Source organism: Vipera berus (genome assembly GCF_964194415.1).
Source record: "Vipera berus genome assembly, chromosome: 3".
Classification (NCBI taxonomy): Eukaryota; Metazoa; Chordata; class Lepidosauria; order Squamata; family Viperidae; genus Vipera; species Vipera berus.
This window is the reverse complement of record NC_138204.1, coordinates 215,632,333-215,654,489: the sequence shown is the minus strand read 5'-3', so window position 1 is coordinate 215,654,489 and position 22,157 is coordinate 215,632,333. Positions and strand designations below refer to the sequence as shown.

Sequence of the window (22,157 nt, the reverse complement as noted above, 5' to 3'; positions counted from 1 at the left end):
ACTGCCGACCTTCTGATCGACAACCCGTCCTAGGGTTTTATAAATAAATTCAACCAAGAGAAGATATTTAAAAAGAGCGAAATGCACCTTTTGCCAAGATCGGAAAATCAGGAACTGACTAAGCTCAGGTCTACGATACTCAGCAGGCGAGAAGGGTTGATTACAAAAGTTGTTTACAAGACAGTCTCAACAACAGGTGTGATTAAGCAATCTGTTTGGAGGTAGCATTATGGAACAGGATGTCTCAAGAGGCCGGGCTCTCTCCGTGGCCATTTCAGGTCTTCCTTGGCCCAGAGAAGTCTGCAGAAAACAGCTCAAGCTGAGGAAGTCTCTAGATGGTCTTCAAAAAAACAACAACCCCACCTGGAGGTCATGTCTGAACCCACCCTCACGGCAGAAGGGCTGTAAAAATCCAGCGGGACCTTTTTCTTGAGTTTAATTGTTTTCTCGCAGACATTTTGTGATCCAGACTAGGCAATATCATCAGATGCTGAGGATGTTCTCCTAGTTTGGGTCATGAAACTTCTGCAGGGGAAAAAAACAAGCTCAGAGAGCACCAGTCTTCCTCCTCCTCCTCCTCCTCCTCCTCCTCCTCCTCCTCCTCCTCTCCATAAAATCCACTCCCTCCTAGCACTGATGATGTTACCTAGTTGGGTGATGAAACGTCTGCAAGAAAACAACCAAGCTCAGAGAACATCAAGGACTCCATAGTCATTGTCCTTCTCCTCCTCCTCCTCCTCCTCCTCTCCCTAACCACACACCCCCTTCTAGCACTGATGATGTTACTTAGTTGGGTAATGAAACGTTCGCAGGAAAACAACCAAGCTCAGAGAACACTGAGGGTCCCACAGTCCTCCTCCTCTTCTTCTTCTTCTTCTTCTTCTTCTTCTTCCTCCTCCTCCTCCTCCTCCTCCTCTCCCTAACCACACACCCCCTTCTAGCACTGATTATGTTACCTAGTTGGGTCATGAAACGTCTGCAGGAAAACAACCAAGCTCAGAGAGCACCAAGGGTCCCACAGTCCTCCTCCTCCTCTTCTTCTTCTTCTTCTTCTTCTTCTTCTTCTTCTTCTTCTTCTTCTTCTTCCTCCTCCTCCTCCTCCTCCTCCTCCTCCTCTCCACTCCATAAAATCCACTCCCTTCTAGCACTGATGATGTTACCTAGTTGGGTCATGAAACGTCTGCAAGAAAACAACCCAGCTCAGAGAGCACCAAGGGTCCCACAGTCGTCGTCCTCCTCCTCCTCTTCTTCTTCTTCTTCCTCTTCTTCCTCTTCCTCCTCCTCCTCCTCCTCTCCCTAACCACACAACCCCTTCTAGCACTGATGATGTTACCTAGTTGGGTCATGAAACGTCTGCAGGAAAACAACCAAGCTCAGAGAGCACCAAGGGTCCCACAGTCCTCCTCCTCCTCCTCCTCTTCTTCTTCTTCTTCTTCTTCTTCTTCTTCTTCTTCTTCTTCCTCCTCCCCCTCCTCCTCCTCCTTCTCCTCTCCCTAACCACACACCCCCTTCTAGCACTGATGATGTTACCTAGTTGGGTCATGAAACGTCTGCAAGAAAACAACCGAGCTCAGAGAGCACCCGGGACCCCACTGTCCTCCCTTTCCTCTTCTTCTTCCTCCTCCCTTTCCTCTTCCTCTTCCTCCTCCTCCTCCTCCTCTCCACTCCATAAAACCCACTCCCTTCTAGCACCGATGAGGTTATCTAGTTTGGGTCATGAAACGTCTGCAAGAAAACAACCAAGCTCAGAGAGCACCAAGGACCTTTTGTTTCAACCCTGAGCTACAAATATTCTCTTTTCTTGGACCCTTTCCCCTAAACTGTGATCTGGCTGGAAGCAGATGAGAGGCTGTGGATCCCAGGAAGACCTGGCTGGATTCCACCCTTAACGATGACTCATTTGGGATGGAGAAGAGACCTCGGACAAGATGTTCCCGTGCTTGAGGATCACGTCTTTCTTGGGAATCCATCCCTGCCCACCCCACCCCCACCCCCAATCTCCGTGGTCTTTCTCTATCTCAAGGAAGTTGCTGAGGGCCACGTACTGCTCTATAATGCCTTACGAAGGCCACATCTGGAATCCTGCATCCAGTTTTGGTCACCCCCCTTACAAAAAAGATGTTGAGACTTTGGAAAAAGGGTAAAGAAGAGCAAATGGAAGATGATTAAAGGCCAGGAGACAAAAACATATGAAGAATGGTTGCAGGATTTGGGTATGGCTAGTCTAGAGAGAAGAAGGTCTAGGGTGACATGACAGCAGTCTTCCAGTATTTGAGGGGCTGCCCCAAAGAAGAGGGGCTAACGTTATTCTCCAAAGCACCAGATGAAAAGACGAGAAGCAATGATTGGAAACTGACCAAAGAGAGAAGCAACCTGGAATTAAGGAAAAAGTTCCTGACAGCGAGGACAATTAACCAGTGGAACAGCTTGCCACCAGAAATCGTGGGTGCTCCATCGCTGGAGGTTTTTAAGAAGAGGCTGGACAGTCACTTTGTCTGAGATGGTCTAGGTTCTCCTGCTTGAGCAGGGGGCTGGACTAGAAGACCTCCAAGGTCCCTTCCAGCTTTATTCTGATTAATGAAGTTTATTCTGATTAATAGAAATGTGGAAAGTTCACCCCACCAGGACTGAAGAGGGTGGGAATTTGGAAGGAGCAAGGAAAGGCTGGTGGATCTGCTTCGCCTTCCGCAATGTGGTCTCCAGCCCTCATAAGCTAGCTCCAAGGTCCCTAATCTGTCCAATTTCAAGATAATAGAATAGAATAGAATAGAATAGAATAGAATAGAATAGAATAGAATAGAATAGAATAGAATAGAATAGAATAGAATAGAATAGAATATAGAAGAGAGAATAGGATAGGATAGGATGGGATGGAATAGAATAGAAATAAGGAATAGAACAGAATAGAATAGAATAGAATAGAATATAGAAGAGAGAATAGGATAGGATAGGATGGGATGGGATGGAATAGAATAGAAATAAGGAATAGAATAGAATAGAATAGAATAGAATAGAATAGAATAGAAGATAGGATAGGATAGGATAGGATAGGATAGGATAGGATAGGATAGGATAGGATAGGATAGGATAGGATAGGATACGATGGGGTGGGATGGGGTGGGGTGGAATGGAATAGAATAGAAATAAGGAATAGAATAGAATAGAATGGAATGGAACGGAACAGAACAGAACAGAATAGAAAATATGGAATGGAATAAATAGAATAGAATAGAATAGAATAGAATAGAATAGAATAGAATAGAATAGAATATAGAAGAGAGAATAGGATAGGATAGGATGGGATGGGATGGAATAGAATAGAAATAAGGAATAGAATAGAATAGAATAGAATAGAAGATAGGATAGGATAGGATAGGATAGGATAGGATAGGATAGGATAGGATAGGATACGATGGGGTGGGATGGGGTGGGGTGGGGTGGAATGGAATAGAATAGAAATAAGGAATAGAATAGAATAGAATGGAATGGAACGGAACAGAACAGAACAGAACAGAATAGAAAATATGGAATGGAATAAATAGAATAGAATAGAATAGAATAGAATAGAATAGAATAGAATAGAATAGAATAGAATGGAATGGAATGGAATGGAATGGAATGGAAAAGAACGGAGCAGAATAGCAGTGTTGGAAGGGACCTTGGAGGTCTTCTAGTCCAGCCCCCCTGCTCAGGCAGAAGAACCTAGACCAATTTAATGAAATCTGGCACAGACAAGGGAAAGCCGCGCCGTCGGCAGAGACCAACCTAAAAAGGCATGGGCAGGGGTCTCTGCTCCATCCTCCCCATCCAACCCGCCCCCCCTCCCTGTCTCCTTTTAGCCTCACCTTCTGCAGGCTGCAGCTCTTGGACAGGTGCCTGGGGGTGGGGGGCTGGCAGGCCGGCTCCCCATCAGCCTCCCCTCCTGGTGGGCTCTCCTCTGCCGGGGTCATCTCGGCTGGCACGAAGCGGGCATCTGTCCGGAGAAGCGCAGCAACAGCAGCAGCAGCAGCGCCCCTCTGCACCCTAGCTGCTTTGCAAACCCTTCTGGGGAGGGGGCGCTTTTCCCGACTTGACTGGGGTGTGTGCAACGGAGACCCCTCCCCTTCCCCCCCCCCACACGCACTTTCAAGGGTACCTTAAGCACATACACCCCCGTCCCCTGGCAGCTCCGGCCAGGGGGATTCCAGGGTGGGGCGGGGGCCCTTAAAATGGCCCCAGCGGTGGGATTGCGCCCGCGGGGGAACCCAGCGCCTTCCGATCGCCCCCCCCCCGTTAAATGCCCAATCTGCTGGCTGGCTGGCTGGCTTGCAAAAATTGGAGCGCGGCCAACTTCGGGGGGGGGTCTTTGCAAAGCTGGAGGGGTTGCAAAAGCCAAGGCGGGGCGGCGTGTGTGTGGGGGGGTCTCCTGCAGCCCAGCCCCCCCCCCCCGCCTCCGTCTCGCCCTCGACCCAGCGCCTCCCTTTCTCCCCAGCCGGAGCAAGAGAGGTCCGACTCGCCTCCAGCCTTTTTTTTTTTTTCCTCCCCTTTCCAGAGACTTGCAAGCGCAGGCAGGGCCCGCCTTTGTCCAATGGCGGGACGCCGTGTCTGGAAAGGGCAGCTGCTCTGACCAATCGGGAGAAGCGAAAGGAGGTCCGGGCTCCGCCTCCGAACGCTTTTCCCAGGCGGGGGGGGGAGAAAGAGGAGGGAAGGCGGAGCCTGAGGGTTCCATCTCCCGGGGCAACCCCGGGGATTAGAACGCGGTGACGTCACCGCGGGGAAAGTTGGTGGCGGGTTGCGCTGCTTTGCTGGCTTCAAATTTAGGTGGGCGTGTGTGTGTGTGTGTGTGTGTGTGTGTCTGTGTGTGTGTGTGTGTGTTTTGTGTGGTTTTCTGGTTCTCTCTCTCCCCTCCCCGTGTGTCTCTGTGTGTGTGTGTGTGTGTGTGTGTGTGTGTGTTTTGTGTGGTTTTCTGGTTCTCTCTCTCCCCTCCCCGTGTGTGTGTGTTTTTTTCTCTGTGTGTGTTTTGTGTGGTTTTCTGGTTCTCTCTCTCCCCTCCCCGTGTGTCTCTGTGTGTGTGTGTGTGTGTGTGTTTTGTGTGGTTTTCTGGTTCTCTCTCTCCCCTCCCCGTGTGTGTGTGTGTTTTTTTCTCTGTGTGTGTTTTGTGTGGTTTTCTGGTTCTCTCTCTCCCCTCCCCGTGTGTCTCTGTGTGTGTGTGTGTGTGTGTGTGTGTGTGTGTTTTGTGTGGTTTTCTGGTTCTCTCTCTCCCCTCCCCGTGTGTGTTTTTTTTTTTCTCTGTGTGTGTTTTGTGTGGTTTTCTGGTTCTCTCTCTCTCTCTCCCCTCCCCTCCCCTCCCCGTGTGTGTGTGTGTGTGTGTGTGTGTGTGTGTGTGTTTTGTGTGGTTTTCTGGTTCTCTCTCTCCCCTCCCCGCGTGTGTGTGTGTGTGTGTGTGTGTGTGTATGTGTGTGTGTGTGTGTGTTTTCTCTGTGTGTTTTGTGTGGTTTTCTGGTTCTCTCTCTCTCCCCTCCCTCTGTGTGTGTGTGTGTGTTTTTTTTTTCTCTCTCTGTGTGTTTTGTGTGGTTTTCTGGTTCTCTCTCTCTCTCTCTCCCCTCCCCGTGTGTGTTTGTGTGTGTGTTTCTCTGTGTGTTTTGTGTGGTTTTCTGGTTCTCTCTCTCTCTCCCCTCCCAGTGTGTCTTTTTGTGTGTGTGTGTGTGTGTGTGTTTTGTGTGGTTTTCTGGTTCTCTCTCTCCCCTCCCCGCGTGTGTGTGTGTGTGTGTGTGTGTGTGTGTGTATGTGTGTGTGTGTGTGTGTTTTCTCTGTGTGTTTTGTGTGGTTTTCTGGTTCTCTCTCTCTCCCCTCCCTCTGTGTGTGTGTGTGTGTTTTTTTTTTCTCTCTCTGTGTGTTTTGTGTGGTTTTCTGGTTCTCTCTCTCTCTCTCTCCCCTCCCCGTGTGTGTTTGTGTGTGTGTTTCTCTGTGTGTTTTGTGTGGTTTTCTGGTTCTCTCTCTCTCTCCCCTCCCAGTGTGTGTGTGTGTGTGGTTTTTTTTTCTCTCTCTCTCTGTGTTTTGTGTGGTTTTCTGGTTCTCTCTCTCTCTCCCCTCCCTGTGTGTGTGTGTGTGTGTGTGTGTTTCTCTCTCTGTGTGTTTTGTGTGGTTTTCTGGTTCTCTCTCCCCTCCCTGTGTGTGTGTGTGTGTGTGTGTGTGTTTCTCTCTGTGTGTTTTGTGTGGTTTTCTGGTTCTCTTTCTGTCCCCTCCCTGTGTGTGTGTGTGTGTGTGTGTGTGTGTGTTTTTCTCTCTGTGTTTTGTGTGGTTTTCTGGCTCTCTCTCTCTCTCCCCTCCCTGTGTGTGTGTGTGTGTGTGTCTGAGAGAGAGAGAGAGAGAGAGAGACCCCCTTCCCGGTGTGCAACGCTGGATCTAGTCCTAGTGCATTAATGCACGCGTGGGTGCAAATTAACTGTGAGAGGGACCTTGGAGTCCTAGTGGACGATCGCTTGACCATGAGCCAGCAGTGTGCAGCAGCAGCAGCCGCCAAAAAAGCTAACACAACCCTGGGTTGTATAAACAGAGGCATAGAATCAAGATCACACAAAGTATTAGTATCACTTTATAAAACCCTAGTAAGGCCACACCTGGAACGCTGCAATCAATTTTGGTCACCATACTGCCAAAAAGATCTTGAGAGTTTGGAGAAAATTCAGAGAAGAGCAACTAAGATGATCCAAGGCCTGGAGACTAAAACACACCAAGAACGACTGCAGGACTTGGGCCTGGTTAGTCTACAGAAAAGAAGAAAGAGGGGAGACATGATAGCAGCGTTCCAGTATCTCAGGGGCTGCTGCCAAGAAGAGGAGGGGGTCACGTTATTCTCTAAAGCACCAGAGGGAAGGACGAGGAACAATGGTTGGGAACTGACCAAAGAGAGAAGCAACCTGGAATTAAGGAGAAACTTCCTGACAGTGAGGAGGACAATTAACCAGAGGAACAACTTGCCACCAGAAGTTGTGGGTGCTCCATCATTGGAGCTTTTTAAGAAAAGACTAGACAGTCACTTGCCTGACATGGTATAGGTTCTGCCTGAGCGGGGGGCTGGACTAGAAGACCTCCAAGGTCCCTTCCAGATTTCTATTCTATTCTATTCTATGCCAGTGGAGCTGAGGACTGCCCCCGACCTCCGTTCATTCCGCCAGGGCCTGAAGACCTGGCTCTTCGAGCTCTCTGTCCCAGGCTGAGGATTAATTTTATTTTAACTGGGGTTTTATTTATTTATGCAGGGACAAATATAATTTTTTTTAAATTTGTTTTTAACTTTTGTATCTTGGTTTTTTAATCACCCTGTAAACCGCCCTGAGTCCTTCGGGAAAGGGCGGTATATAAATGTAATAAAATAAATAAAAATAAATATTCTATTCTATTCTATTCTATTCTATTCTATTCTATTCTATTCTATTCTATTCTATTCTATTCTATTCTATTCTATTCTATTCTATTCTATTCTATTCTATTCTATTCTATTCTATCCTATCCTATCCTATCCTATCCTATCCTATCCTATCCTGTTGCAGGTTTGGGGTTTGGTTAATCTAGAGGGAAAAAAGGACTAAGGGGGGCATGGTAGCAGTATTCCAGTATTTGAGGGGGGGTTGTCAACTTATTTTCCAAAGCACCAGAGGGCAAAACCAGAAACAACAGTTGGAAACTCATCAAGGAGAGAAGCAACCTGGAATTAAGGAGAAACCTCCTAACAGGGTGGACAGTTAACCAGTGGAACGGAAGTTGCCTCCAGAAGTTGTGGGTGCTCCATCACCGGAGGCTTTTCAGAGGAGACTGGACAGCCACTTGTCTCAAACTGTATGGAGTCTCCCGTTTGAGCAAGGGGCTGGACTAGAAGACCTCCAGGGCCCCTTCCAGCTCTATGCGGGATTCTGATTCATAAGTGGAAGTCTACAGCAGTCTAAAATGCTGCCCTTCCCCGGGGCCAGCTGCGTTGCAAGAACTTTTAATTTGACCTCCCTTTCCAGCTAAGTGCAAAGCTGGAGTAGCGGAGCAGTAAAAATAACAAAACTGACATGCCTCCCCCTCTTTTTCCCCTTTCGTGCCGCGGTGCCGCCTCCGAAAAGGCCATTAGGGACCTGGAGGTCAACACTGGTTGAGCAGATTAAGGTAATGAAAAGACGCAAAGAGACATCTAACTGCTCCTTGCTCAGCTTCAATCTCTTCTCTCCCCCCCCCCTAAAGTTAATTGGAGCTGGGCGATGATAGGTTTAGATGGAGGAGGGGGGGCAGGAAAGAGCATAGATATGACCCCGGGGACTTTTGCAGCCAGCTCTGGTTGCTGATAGGGACGTTTTCCCTGCTGGCTGGTGAGACGCAGGAGACAGGAAAGCCTCAGAAACGCCCCCCCTCTCCCCCCCCAGTAGCCCCGCTTATCTCTCGTGCTGTGCTTGTGTAGAATTAGAACCGCAGCACTGGTGGGGATTTGCAGCCGAGGAGAAACAGGGTAGGGACCATCCAGGGTGTAAGTGGCATCCTGCTACACGGTTCCTGCCGGATTCAAGGAGGGCTGGGTTGTGGACAGAATAACAGAGTTGAAAGGGACCGTGGAGGTCTTCTAGAGCCACACCTGGAATACTGCAACCAATTTTGGTCGCCTCACTAGAAAAAAAAAAGAGGTGGAGACTTTGGACAAAGTTCAGAGAGGAGCAACGAAGATGCTCAAAGGCCTACGAAGAACGGCTGCAGGACTTGGGTTTGGCTAGCCTCGAGAGAGAGAAAAAAAAAAGAAACGGGGCGGCGGGTGGGGGGAAATGATAGGAGTATTCCAGTATTTGAGGGGCTGCCACAAAGAAGAGGAGTGGGTCACATTATTCACCAAAGCAGCAGAGGGAAGGACGAGAAACCATGGTTGGAAACTCATCAAAGAGAGAAGCAACCTGGAATAAAGGAGAAACTTCCTGACAGTGAGGACAATCAACCAGTGGAACAGCTTGCCACCAGAAATCGTGGGGGCTCCATCACTGGAGGTTTTAAAGAAGAGACTAGACAGTCGCTTACCTGAAATGGTATAGGTTCTCCCACTTGAACAGGGGGCTGGACTAGAAGACCTCCAAGGTCTCTCCCAGCTTTATTCCTATTTCTATTCTACTTGATTGTTGGTCTATTCTACTCTATTCCATTCCATTCCATTCCATTCCATATTTTCTATTCTATTCTATTCTATTCTATTCTATTCTATTCTATTCTATTCTATTCTATTCTATTCTATTCTATTCTATTCTATTCTATTCTATTCTATTCTATTCTATTCTATTCTATTCCATTCCACTCCATTCCACTCCATTCCATTCTATTCGCTGGATCTCATGCAGGCCATTGCTGTGAAGAGAGAGCTGGGGTTTCTAGGAACCGAGTTGTCCTTTCAATCATTGCACTGAGCCATAATGTAGAATACTACTACTACTACTTCTACTACTACTACTACTACTACTACTAATAATAATAATAAGTTGGAAGGGACCTTGGGGGTCATCTAGTCCAACCCCCTGCTCAGGGAGGAAACCCTATACCATTTCAGACAAGTGGCTGTCCAGTCTCTTCTTAAAAACTTCCAGTATTGGAGCATTCACAGCTTCTGGAGGCAAGGAGTTCCACAGGTTAATTGTTCCAACTGTCAGGAAGTTTCTCCTTAGTTCTTGGTTGCTTCTCTCCTTGACTAGTTTCCATCTGTTGCTTCTTGTCCTGCTTTCAGGTGCTTTGGAGGATAGCTTGACTCCCTCTTCTTTGGGGCAGCCCCTGAGATACTGGAACACTGCTATCATGTCACCCCTCATCCTTCTCTTCGTTAAACTATACATGCCCAATTCCAGCAACCGTTCTCTATATGTTTTAGCCTCCAGTCCCCCAATCATCTTTGTTGTTCTTCTCTGTACTCTTTCTAGAGTCTCAACATCTTTTTTACATCGTGGTGACCAAAACTGGATGCCGTATTCCAGGTGTGGCCTTACCAAAGCATTGTAAAGTGGTATTAGTACTTCACTTGATCTTGATTCTATCCCTCTGTTAATGCAGCCTAGCCCTGTGTTGGCTTTTTTGGCAGCTGCAGCACACTGCTGGCTCATATTGAAGTGATTGTCTACTACGAGATCCCTCTCACAGTTACTACTATTGAGCAAGGTACCACCTATACTATACCTGTGCATTTGATTTTTCCTGCCTAAATGTAGAACCTTACTTTTTTCACCCTTGAATTTCATTTTGTTAGATAGTGCCCAGTGTTCGAGTCTGTCCAGATCCTCCTGTATCTTAAGCCTATCTTCTGGAGTATTGGCTATTCCTGCCAGCTTGGTGTCGTCTGCAGATTTGATGAGTTCCCCATCTATCCCCTCATCCAAATCGTTGATGAAGATAATGAAGAGCACTGGGCCCAGAAGAGAGCCCTGGGGCACCCCACTACACACTTCCTTCCATGTAGTTGCGGTTCCATTGAGGACCACATGCTGAGTACGGCCTGTCAGCCAGCTGCGAATCCATCTGGTGGTAATGCTATCTAACCCACATTTTTCTATCTTATCAAGTAGTAGATTGTGATCTACTTTATCAAATGCCTTAGTCCAAGTAAATTATATCTACAGCATTCCTCTGATCCACTGATTTTGTCACTTGGTCAAAGAATGTAATAAGATTTGTCTGGCATGATCTGTTTTTGACAAGCCCATGTTGACTTTTAGTGATGACTTTGTTTGCATCAAGGTGTTCGCTGATTTGCTGTTTGATTATCTTTTCCAGAATCTTCCCAGGTATTGAGGTCAGGCTGATAGGTCTGTAGTTTCCTGGATCTATTTTTTTTCCTTTTTTGAAGATGGGAATTACATCAGCTCTCTTCCAGTCCTCTGGTAGTTCCCCAGTGCTCCAGGATCTTTGAAAAATATAGTTCAGATTCATGGCTTTCAGTGGAGCATTAAGCCAACTGAAGCTTAGTCAACCAATCACTCTTGAGCATGTCAAAGCCTAATGTGATTTGTGACCTCACAGACCCATAAAGCGGGCCACCACCCAGTTAAGGCAGTTAAGTCTCTGCTCACCTTGGCTTGAGGACCTTCAGCGCAAGAGAGATCTTCCATGACTCATGATCCATCCAAGTCTGTCTCTTTTGAGGCTGAACCTCAATCAGCCTTCCTTATTTTTTTTAAGCCCCTTTATCTAACCTGGATTTCTGGGCAGCAGGAAACGAGCCCTCCCTTCATCCCCTCCGTCTACATTTCTCTAGGTAAAAAGTTATACTACATTCCCCTTCATGGCTTGTCACCTGAACTCATTACCTCTTAAAGACGGAGCCCTGAATGCAGATGGAGATCAGATGGGGGGCAGGATTCGCTTGGGACCTGATTTCATGAGGGTGGCAGAATTGACATGGACGCTGGTGTGAAGGGAGCACGGGATGGGGAGAAGGAAAGAGGGCAGCTTGGAGAAGGAACCAATGAAGGGAGAATATTTGTAGCTCAGGGTTGAAAAGAGGGGTCCTTGGTGCTCTCCGAGCTTGGCGGTTTTCTTGCAGACGTTTCAGGACCCTAACTAGGTAACCTCCTCAGGACTAGAAGGGAGTGGTGGTTAGGGAGAGGAGGAGGAGGGAGGAGGAAGAGGAGGAGGAGGAGGAGAAAGAGGGAGGAGGAGGAGGAGAAGGAAGAGGAAGGAGAAGGAGGAAGGAGGAGGAAAGGAGGAGGAGGCGGAGGAGGAGAAAGAAGAGGAAGGAGGAGGAGGAAGAAGACGAGGAGGAAGAGGAAGGAGGAGGAGGAGGAAGAGGAGGAAAAGGAAGAGGGAGGAGGAGGAAGGAGGAGGAGGGGGAGGAGGAAGAGGAAGGAAGTGGAAGAGGAGGAGGAGGAAGAGGAGGAGGAAAGAGGAGGAGGCAGAAGAGCAGAAGGAAGAGGAGGAGGAAGAGGAGGAGGAGGAAGAGGAGGAGGAGGAAGAGGAAGGAGGAGGAGGAGGAGGAAGAGGAAGGAGGAGGAGGAAGAGGAAGGAGGAGGAGGAAGGAAGAGGAAGGAGGAAGAAGAGGAGGAGGAGGAAGAGGAAGAGGAAGTGGAAGGAGGAGGAAGAGGAAGGAGGAGGAGGACTGTGGGTCCCTTGGTGCTCTCTGACCTTGCTTGTTTCCTTGCAGACATTTCATTACCCAAACTAGGTAATAACATCAGTGCTAGTAAGGAGCGCTTAAATGACCATGTGATTCACTTAACAGCTGCAGTGATTCACTTAACAGCCATGGCAAGAAATGAGTCCCACCTGATTTTTATGACAGCAGGAAAAGACTGTAAAACGGGACACACAATTCACTTTGCAACTGCTTTGCTTAGCAGTGGAAACTTTGGGCTCACTGCTGCTCTTAAGTCAAGGCCCATCGGTACATTTTTAAAATGGATGGATGGATGGATGGATTGATTCAAATGCTACTGTTCCAGAAGAGTTTCCCAATTTCTAAAATTCCACATGCGATGGATACGATATTTCTTTTTTTGGGGGGGGCGGATATATTCATCATAAATTCTGTTCTCTTCTTCTTCCAGATCACTTGAGAGTGCCATGGATTTCACCCTGTGTAATGGATGCGGTGTTCCTTATCTGAGGTAAAATTGGAAAGTGGCTCTCTTTCTCCCAGGACTTTTCAAAAACTTGGCTACTTCCAAAAAACAGTATTTACGAGAACTATGGGGCCACCATGTCCTCAACATGTTCATGTCACAATAGAATAGAATAGAAAATATGGAATGGAATAGAATAGAATAGAATAGAATAGAATAGAATAGAATAGAATAGAATAGAATAGAATAGAATAGAATAGAATAGAAAATATGGAATGCAATAGAATAGAATTAGAATAGAATAGAATAGAATAGAATAGAATAGAATAGAATAGGAATAGAATAGAATAGAATAGAATAGAATAGAATAGAATAGAATAGAATAGAATAGAATTTAATAATGTTGAATTTAATTACGGCAGCAAGACTTTTGATAGGTTAGTACTGAAAGAGGAACTGCCGACCATAGAAGAGTGGACTTTAAAGGTTTCCGACCTGGTTGAAATGGCGAAGATTTCGGCCTATTTGAAAGATTACTTGCAGGAACGCTATATTATGGAAGGGAGAAAATGGCTTGAGTTTATCTAGAATAAGTATAGGGTTAAGAAGTTTTATATTTGAATAAGTCTTCTTTCTTTGTTTCTTTTTCTATATTAGTTTTTTTTATATATATTTATATTACTAAGGTTTGTTTTATCCTATATAAGCTAGAGAGTGATAGATTTTAGAGTTTATGGTTGTTAGTATATGGTTGTTTATGATTGTTTTTTTTTATATATACCTTGTATTTAGCTCTGGGAAGTCGGGGGGGGGAGGGGGGGAGGGGGGAGAGGAAGGGGGGGAGGGAGAAGGGTGGGGGAGGGGGGATTTTTTAAGGGAAAAATTGTATGTTAAAACTTTTCAATAAAAGAATAGAATAGAATAAAATAGAATAGAAAATATGGAATGGAATGGAATGGAATGGAATAGAATAGAATAGAAATAGAATAGAATAGAATAGAATAGAATAGAATAGAATAGAATAGAATAGAATAGAATAGAATAGAATAGAATAGAATAGAATAGAATAGAAAATATGGAATGGAATGGAATGGAATAGAATGGAATAGAATAGAATAGAATAGAATAGAATAGAATAGAATAGAATAGAATAGAATAGAATAGAATAGAATAGAATAGAAAATATGGAATGGAATGGAATAGAATAGAATAGAATAGAATTAGAATAGACTAGAATAGACTAGACTAGAATAGAATAGAATAGAATACAATAGAAAATATGGAATGGAATGGAATGGAATGGAATGGAATGGAATGGAATAGAATAGAATAGAATAGAATAGAATAGAATAGAATAGAATAGAATAGAATAGAATAGAATAGAATAGAAAATATGGAATGGAATGGAATGGAATAGAATAGAATAGAATAGAATAGAATAGAATAGAATAGAATAGAATAGAATTAGAATAGAATAGAATTAGAATAGAATAGAATAGAATAGAATAGAATAGAATAGAATAGAATAGAATAGAAAATATGGAATGGAATGGAATAGAATAGAATAGAATAGAATAGAATAGAATAGAATAGAATAGAAAATATGGAATGGAATGGAATGGAATAGAATAGAATAGAATAGAATAGAATAGAATAGAATAGAATAGAATAGAATAGAATAGAATAGAATTAGAATAGAATAGAATTAGAATAGAATAGAATAGAATAGAATAGAATAGAATAGAATAGAATAGAATAGAATAGAATAGAATAGAATAGAATAGAATAGAAAATATGGAATGGAATGGAATGGAATAGAATAGAATAGAATAGAATAGAAAATATGGAATGGAATGGAATAGAATAGAATAGAATAGAATAGAATAGAATAGAATAGAATAGAATAGAATAGAATAGAAAATATGGAATAGAATAGAATAGAATAGAATAGAATAGAATAGAATAGAATAGAATAGAAAATATGGAATGGAATGGAATGGAATGGAATAGAATAGAATAGAATAGAATAGAATAGAATAGAATAGAAAATATGGAATGGAATGGAATGGAATGGAATGGAATGGAATAGAATAGAATAGAATAGAATAGAATAGAATAGAATAGAAAATATGGAATGGAATGGAATGGAATAGAATAGAATAGAATAGAATAGAATAGAATAGAATAGAATAGAATAGAATAGAATTAGAATAGAATAGAATTAGAATAGAATAGAATAGAATAGAATAGAATAGAATAGAATAGAATAGAATAGAATAGAATAGAATAGAATAGAATAGAAAATATGGAATGGAATGGAATGGAATAGAATAGAATAGAATAGAATAGAATAGAATAGAATAGAATAGAATAGAAAATATGGAATGGAATGGAATGGAATGGAATGGAATAGAATAGAATAGAATAGAATAGAATAGAATAGAATAGAATAGAATAGAATAGAATTAGAATTAGAATAGAATAGAATAGAATAGGAATAGAATAGAATAGAATAGAATAGAATAGAATAGAATAGAAAATATGGAATGGAATGGAATGGAATAGAATAGAATAGAATAGAATTAGAATAGAATAGAATAGAATTAGAATAGAATAGAATAGAATAGAATAGAATAGAATAGAATAGAATAGAATAGAATAGAATAGAATAGAATAGAATAGAAAATATGGAATGGAATGGAATGGAATGGAATAGAATAGAATAGAATAGAATAGAATAGAATAGAATAGAATAGAAAATATGGAATGGAATGGAGTGGAATAGAATAGAATAGAATAGAATGGAATAGAGTGGAATAGAATAGAATAGAAAATATGGAATGGAATGGAATAGAATAGCATAGAAAAGGATATAAAATAGAATAGAATAGAATGGAGCTCGAAGGGACCTTAGAGGTCTTCTAGTCCAGCCCCCTGCTCGATGTTGATCTGTTTTATTTTCGGAGCCCAAAATCTGCAGGAAGGTTAATCCCCTCCTCCGAAAGGACTGCACAGATTTAGAACAGAATCGAATAACAGAGCTGGAAGTGACCATGGAGGTCTCCTAGCCCAACCCCCTGCTCAGGCAGGAAACCCTATGTACCATTTCAGACAAATGGTCTAAAATGAGGCCAGCGCAGATAGTCCCAAGATAGTCCACAATGGGAGCCAGAGTTTTCATTGCTAACTAACTCCCATGTTTAGGGAATTCTGGGCGTGGAATATCTGCAGATTGTCACGTTGCCATAGGTGCCCATCCCCTTGCACGGAGGATGGGCACCTGGATGTGATGGGAATTGTGCCATAGGAGGCAGTTGGGGGGTGGGGGTGGGTGGGCGGGAACGGGAGTTTCCCAGGACCTCAACAGCTTTGGGGTTTCTGGAAAGTTCCTCTCCTGAGCCTCGTTTGGGGAAGATGCAGCTGAGTTTTACGCACCCACCCGTCTGAAGATGCCTTCTGCTCTGTTTGCATTTCAGAGAGGAACCCAGGCCAAAGAAGATCAGGCTGCAGACAAAGGAGGGCACATGCGTGGCCAGCTGCGGGAATAAGGCAGTAAGCACAGTGGGATTTCGTGTGAGTAGTTTGCATTTGGCGGTGTGGCGCGAATGGCCTCGGGAGACAGGAGGAAGAGCTGAAGATCGGACCACTGGTGGATAAAGGCTTTCTCAATCCATAGCAGGAAAAAGGGGGCGTGGGAAGGAGTCAGAAGGGAGAGCCAAAAGAGAGGGTGGGTGGGGGATAAGAAGTATTTTCATTCTTGCAAGACGCTACTACTTTAACCTTACAATAGAGACAGAGCTAGTGCTTGTACAAACAAACATGTGAAGCTAACAACGCATGAAGATCGCCTCCAGATGTGATGGGAGTTTCATCACTGGAAGTTTTCAAGAAGAGACTGGGCTGCCATCTGTCAGAAATGGGGTAGGGTCTCCTGCTTGGGCAGTGGGTTGGACTAGATGACCCACAAGGACCCTTCCAACTCATTCTATTCTATTCTATTCTGTTCTATTCTGTTCTATTCTATTCTATTCTATTCTATTCTATTCTATTCTATTCTATTCTATTCTATTCTATTCTATTCTATTCCATAATTCCATTCCATATTCTATTCTATTCTATTCTATTCTATTCTATTCTATTCTATTCTATTCTATTCTATTCTATTCTATTCTATTCTATTCTATTCTATTCTATTCTATTCTATTCTATTCTATTCTATTCTATTCCATAATTCCATTCCATATTCTATTCTATTCTATTCTATTCTATTCTATTCTATTCTATTCTATTCTATTCTATTCTATTCTATTCTATTCTATTCTATTCTATTCTATTCTATTCTATTCTATTCCATAATTCCATTCCATATTCTATTCTATTCTATTCTATTCTATTCTATTCTATTCTATTCTATTCTATTCTATTCTATTCTATTCTATTCTATTCTATTCCATAATTCCATTCCATATTCTATTCTATTCTATTCTATTCTATTCTATTCTATTCTATTCTATTCTATTCTATTCTATTCTATTCTATTCTATTCTATTCTATTCTATTCTATTCTATTCTTAATTCCTAATTCCAATTCCTAATTCCAATTCCTAATTCCCTATTCTATTCTATTCTATTCTATTCTATTCTATTCTATTCTATTCTATTCTATTCTTACCATTATTAGACTAGAGCTGGAAGGGACCCTTGGAGGTCTTCTAGTCTAACCCACTGCTCAAGCAGGAGAACCTATACAATCTCAGACAGGTGATTGTCCAGTCTCTTCTTAAAAACCTCCAGTGATGGAGCGCCCACGATTTCTGGAGGAAAAGCTGTTCCACTGGTTGATTGTCCTCATTGTCAGGAACTTTCTCCTTAATTCCAGGTTGCTTCTCTCTTTGATCAGTTTCCATCCATTGTTTCTCGTCCTTCCCTCTGATGCTTTGGAGAACAACCTGGCCCCCTCTGCCTTGTGGCAGCCCCTCAGATACTGGGACACTGCTATCATGTCTCCCCTATGTCTTCTTTCCTTTGCCTGTAAAGTCATTCCCCTTTTCTTTTAACAGGCGACGGAACCGCGGGAGCAAGCTGCCGATTCCTTCCCAAGTGATGGGCTGGTGGAGGAAAGGAGAAGAAAGAAAGAGAGCAGCGGTGGTGGAAAAGAAGAGGCCGAAGGCCATTCAACGCAAGAGGAGAAAAGAGAGAGCGGAGCCACCAAAAGTCTGGAGAAGGAGGCTTTCAGAGGAACAGGAGAAGAGAGGAACCATGAGCAGTTGGAGGAGAACATTGGACCAGGAGAAGGAGAAGGTGTGGTGGACAGGAGAAGAGCTGAGCAGAACATTGTGGTCAAGACGGAGAAGGAGTGGGAAGGGGAGAGAGAGATGGACAGACAATGGACTGGTGAGGAATTGCCTCATCTGGGAAAGGAGACGGAGGAGGAAGAAAGGATACAACGTGAGTCTGGAGCTGGGGCACCATTTGAGGTCAAGCTGGAAGGTGACTCTGAAGAAGAAGGAGAAGAAGAAGCGACAGGAGGAACCCTACAAGACGGAGGAGGCAGAAACACCAAGAGAAGCAGAAGCAAAAGAGGGCTTCGAAATGTAGAATTTCTCAGGAGATCCCGGAAAAGGAAAAACGAGGAAGTGGACAAGACTCTGAAGAAGAAGAAGAAGGAGGAAGGACATTGTGGGAGAAGATCCAAAGCCGAGGAAGAGAAGTGGAGATGGTAGGTTTATCGCTGGAGTTTCTGATCTTAAATCTCTGCTATTGAAGTCCCTCGCCCAATTTCACACAGCCGGTGCTAATAGTGGAATTATTTATTGAGGTGATTAAGTGGTGAAAATGACCTTGGTGGGTGGGTTGACTTTGTCCCGTTGACTTTGTCCCTACCAAGATGAGAATTCTGACTGTTTTTTCAGATGGCAAGATAAGTATAGAACAGAACAGAACAGAATAGGATTATATGGAATGGAGTGGAGTGGAGTGGAGTGGAGTGGAATGGAATGGAATAGAATAGAATAGAATAGAATAGAATAGAATAGAATAGAATAGAATAGAATAGAATAGAATAGAATAGAATAGAATAGAATAGAATAGAATAGAACAGAATAGAAGAATAGAATAGAATAGAATAGAATAGAATAGAATAGAATAGAATGGAATGGAGTGGAGTGGAGTGGAGTGGAGTGGAGTGGAGTGGAGTGGAGTGGAGTGGAGTGGAGTGGAGTGGAGTGGAATGGAATGGAATGGAATGGAATGGAATGGAATGGAATGGAATGGAATGGAATAGAATAGAATAGAATAGAATAGAATAATCTTAACTCAATGTAATTAGGTGAGTAGGCTAAGTCATAGGAGTAGGCTGTAAGATATATCTCTTAAATCTTTCATGCAGGCATGAAATTATGGAGGTGGTTTGACTGATAAGTCTCTTCCTGTTCAACTACGTGAACTTCCTGATTGGGACCATTTGGTCCTGGTGGTATAACTGGTTTTGATAGGACAGGCACTTCTGTCTTGCTATTTTCTCAAGCGATTAATGTCCTTTCAAATGAGAAATTAATTGCTCTCTACTTGTTGCGCTCTAAGGAACATAATGGATGGCTAGCCCAATGTTTTTCCCAACCTTGGCAACTTTAAGACGGCTGGACTTCAACTCCCAGAATTCCCCAGCCAGCTCAACTGGGTGAGGAATTCTGGAAGTTGAAGTTCATCCGTCTTAAAGTTGATGAGATGGGAATACTGAGCTAGCTACCGTTGAAAGAAAAATCAGGTCCAGTTCCAAGCCGGGAGTAAGACGCTGGAAATAAATTGGAGGCCAAGCTGCTGGAAATAAAATGGAGGTTGCTTAGGAAAGAAGGTTTCTGTTTATCGATGAGCAGAACCGACAACAGCATGCCTTTCTGGGACAGCTGACAAAATGGGGTTGAGAGTGGGTGGGTTTTCATACGTTCTTTGGGGCTTCGTGATTGGGATGCCTGTTCCTCGTGAAATGTACTATAACCTGTGCTTGAGGTGCCCTTTTGGTATTCTAATTATTCTGGCCTGACTCCCATTGTGGCTCGGAGGTCATGCCCTGTCCTTGGAGCTGGGTGGGGAATGTAGATTTTTCAGGAGTCTTTGTTTTTCTAATCCCATCAGCTCCGGCCTTCTGTGGGCGCTGTGTTTTTTTACAGTAGAATATGTTTCGGGTTTTCTTTCTTTTACCTGTTGTGCACCATGCGTCAAATAAACCACGGTTCATCGACCTCTGATGGGGAGTTTTTGATTTACTCCCTTGACAGTTTTGCTTATGAGTAGTGTGGTTCCAGTTTTTCTGAATGGATTACAAAATCTGTATTTCTGAAGATTGGCCTTCCCAGGTTTCTCCCTGAGGAAAGAAGACTGGGGCTGTTTCTGCCTTTGTTAAGATTCCCCCCCCCCTCCATTTTTCCTTTAGGAGAAATATTCTATCCTGCCTTTTTAAATATCCTCCAAGGACGGGGTGGGGAGGGGATGCTGAATTCCTACACTACTAACTATTTGTGGTTTATGAAATTGGAAGGAACCCAATTCTGTGTGTCATTCCATCAGGTAGGGATTTTTTTGGCAGGGACATTGGAGGTCATCTAGTCCAACCCCCTGCTCAGGCAGGAAGCCCTATACCATTTCAGACAAATGGCTGTCCAGTCCCTTCTTAAAAACGTCCAGTGTTGGAGCATTCACAGCTTCTGGAGGCAAGGAGTTCCACTGGCTAATTGTTCTCACTGTCAGGACGTTTCTCCTTAGTTCTAGGTTGCTTCTCTCCTTGATGAGATTCCATCCGTTGCTTCTTGTCCTGCCTTCGGGTGCTTTGGAGAATAGCTTGACTCCCTCTTCTTTGGGGCAGCCCCTGAGATATTGGAAGACTGCTATCAGTCCTTCTCTTCGTTAAACTAGACATACCGAATTCCAGCAACTGTTCCTTGTATGTTTTAGTCTCTAGTCCTCTAATCATAGGGGACGTGGTGGCTCAGTGGGTTAGGACGCTGAGCTTGTCGATCAGAAGGTTGGCAGTTTGGCGGGTTGAATCCCGAGTGCCGCGTAACAGAGTGAGCGCCTGTTGCTCGTCCCAGCTTCTGCCAACCTAGCAGTTCGAAAGCACGTAAAAATGCAAGTAGAAAAATAGGGACCACTACGGTGGGAAGGTAACAGCGTTCCGTGCGCCTTTGGCATCTAGTCATGCCGGCCACATGACCACGGAGACGTCCTCGGACAAGCGCTGGCTCTTCGGCTTTGAAACAGAGATGAGCACCGGCCCCTAGAGTCGGAAACGACTAGCACACATGTGCGGGGGAAACTTTACCTTTACCTAATCATCTTTGTTGCTCTTCTCTGTACTCTTTCTAGAGTCTCAACATCTTTTTTGCATCGTAGTGACCAAAACTGGATGCAGTATTCCAAGTGTGGCCTTACCAAGGCGTTATAATGTGGCATTAACACTTAATGAGATCTTGATTCTATCCCACTGTAGGTTCAAGATCTATTTATGGAATTTGCAAGGGTTTCTACATTGATTTGAAAAGACATTGAAAAGCGATGCGCTTTCGTGAGCTGTGTAATAAGAATGATCAAATAAGTTATAAGTCAGTTCCATTTATAAAAAAGTTGTAAGCTTTTTAATAAAAGTTATGCCTTAGAATGCAATGAGCTAGTCTTACTAGGTGCTACCAGTCTTTTTCTGAATTTGTTTGTTATTGCTACTGATTGTTTTTTTTTGGCTATTGCAGACTCTTCTATGTTCACAGCAAGTTTCATAATTACTATGCTGGTTTATTCCTGTTATTCTTATATTTATCCACTAGATGGCACCCAAGGGTTACGTTTTGATTTTTTTTGGGTTTCCTGGCAGTTTTTTTCAATCCGGTGCCTTGGACTACAACTCCCAGAATGCATTGGTGTCTGGACAACAAGTCCCAGAAGGAACTGCCATGTTGAATTCTGTAGAATAGCTCAACTGGAGAGTACAGAGCAAACTGTTACACATTGCTCATTAAAAAAGCAACAAAAATACTGGATGGATTAAAAATTGCAAATGTGAATTGCAATTAAAAATCAGAAGTAAGCACCTTTCCCAATGGACAAATTTAATTGCAGGATGAAAGCTTTGGGGAGGCTTAGAGTTTAGCTGATCCCAGCTTAAATCCTACCTCAGTCTAGCCCAGGAGTAGGCAACCTTGACTCTTTTATGACTCTTGGACTTCAGCTCCATGCTGGCTCAGGAATTCTGGGAGTTGAAGTCCACAAGTCATGAAGGGGCCAAAGTTTCCCCCATGCTGGTTCAGGAATTCTGGGAGTTGAAGTCCACAAGTCATGAAGGGGCCAAAGTTTTCCCCATGCTGGTTCAGGAATTCTGGGAGTTGAAGTCATGAAGGGGCCAAAGTTTCTGCCATGCTGGCTCAGGAATTCTGGGAGTTGAAGACCATGAGTCATAAAAGAGCCAAGGTTGCCTACCCCTGGTCTAGCCCAAAAGTCTCTTAAACTTTAAGATGGGTGGATTCCCAGAATTCCCCAGCCAGCCTCTCTGTGCATCTGATCAAGGGAACTACAGTTACTAAAGCTTTTTCCTTCGGATCAGATTATATGTTGGAAAAAATGCCCCCAAATTCC

At 43.7% G+C, this 22,157-nt stretch overlaps 1 protein-coding gene across 3 annotated transcripts in view; it reads right to left on the bottom strand.

The window, feature by feature from the left end:
• Positions 1–3,984, bottom strand: part of RHPN1 (rhophilin Rho GTPase binding protein 1) — a 38,275-nt gene extending 34,291 nt beyond the window's left edge. For all 3 annotated transcript variants that reach the window (XM_081323052.1, XM_081323053.1, XM_081323054.1), the window contains exon 1: positions 3,846–3,984. In XM_081323052.1, the coding sequence (XP_081179178.1) occupies positions 3,846–3,950 (105 nt within the window). In that variant the 5' untranslated portion in view covers positions 3,951–3,984. The remainder of the gene's footprint in view (positions 1–3,845) is intronic.
• Between the last annotated feature and the right edge of the window lie 18,173 nt (positions 3,985–22,157).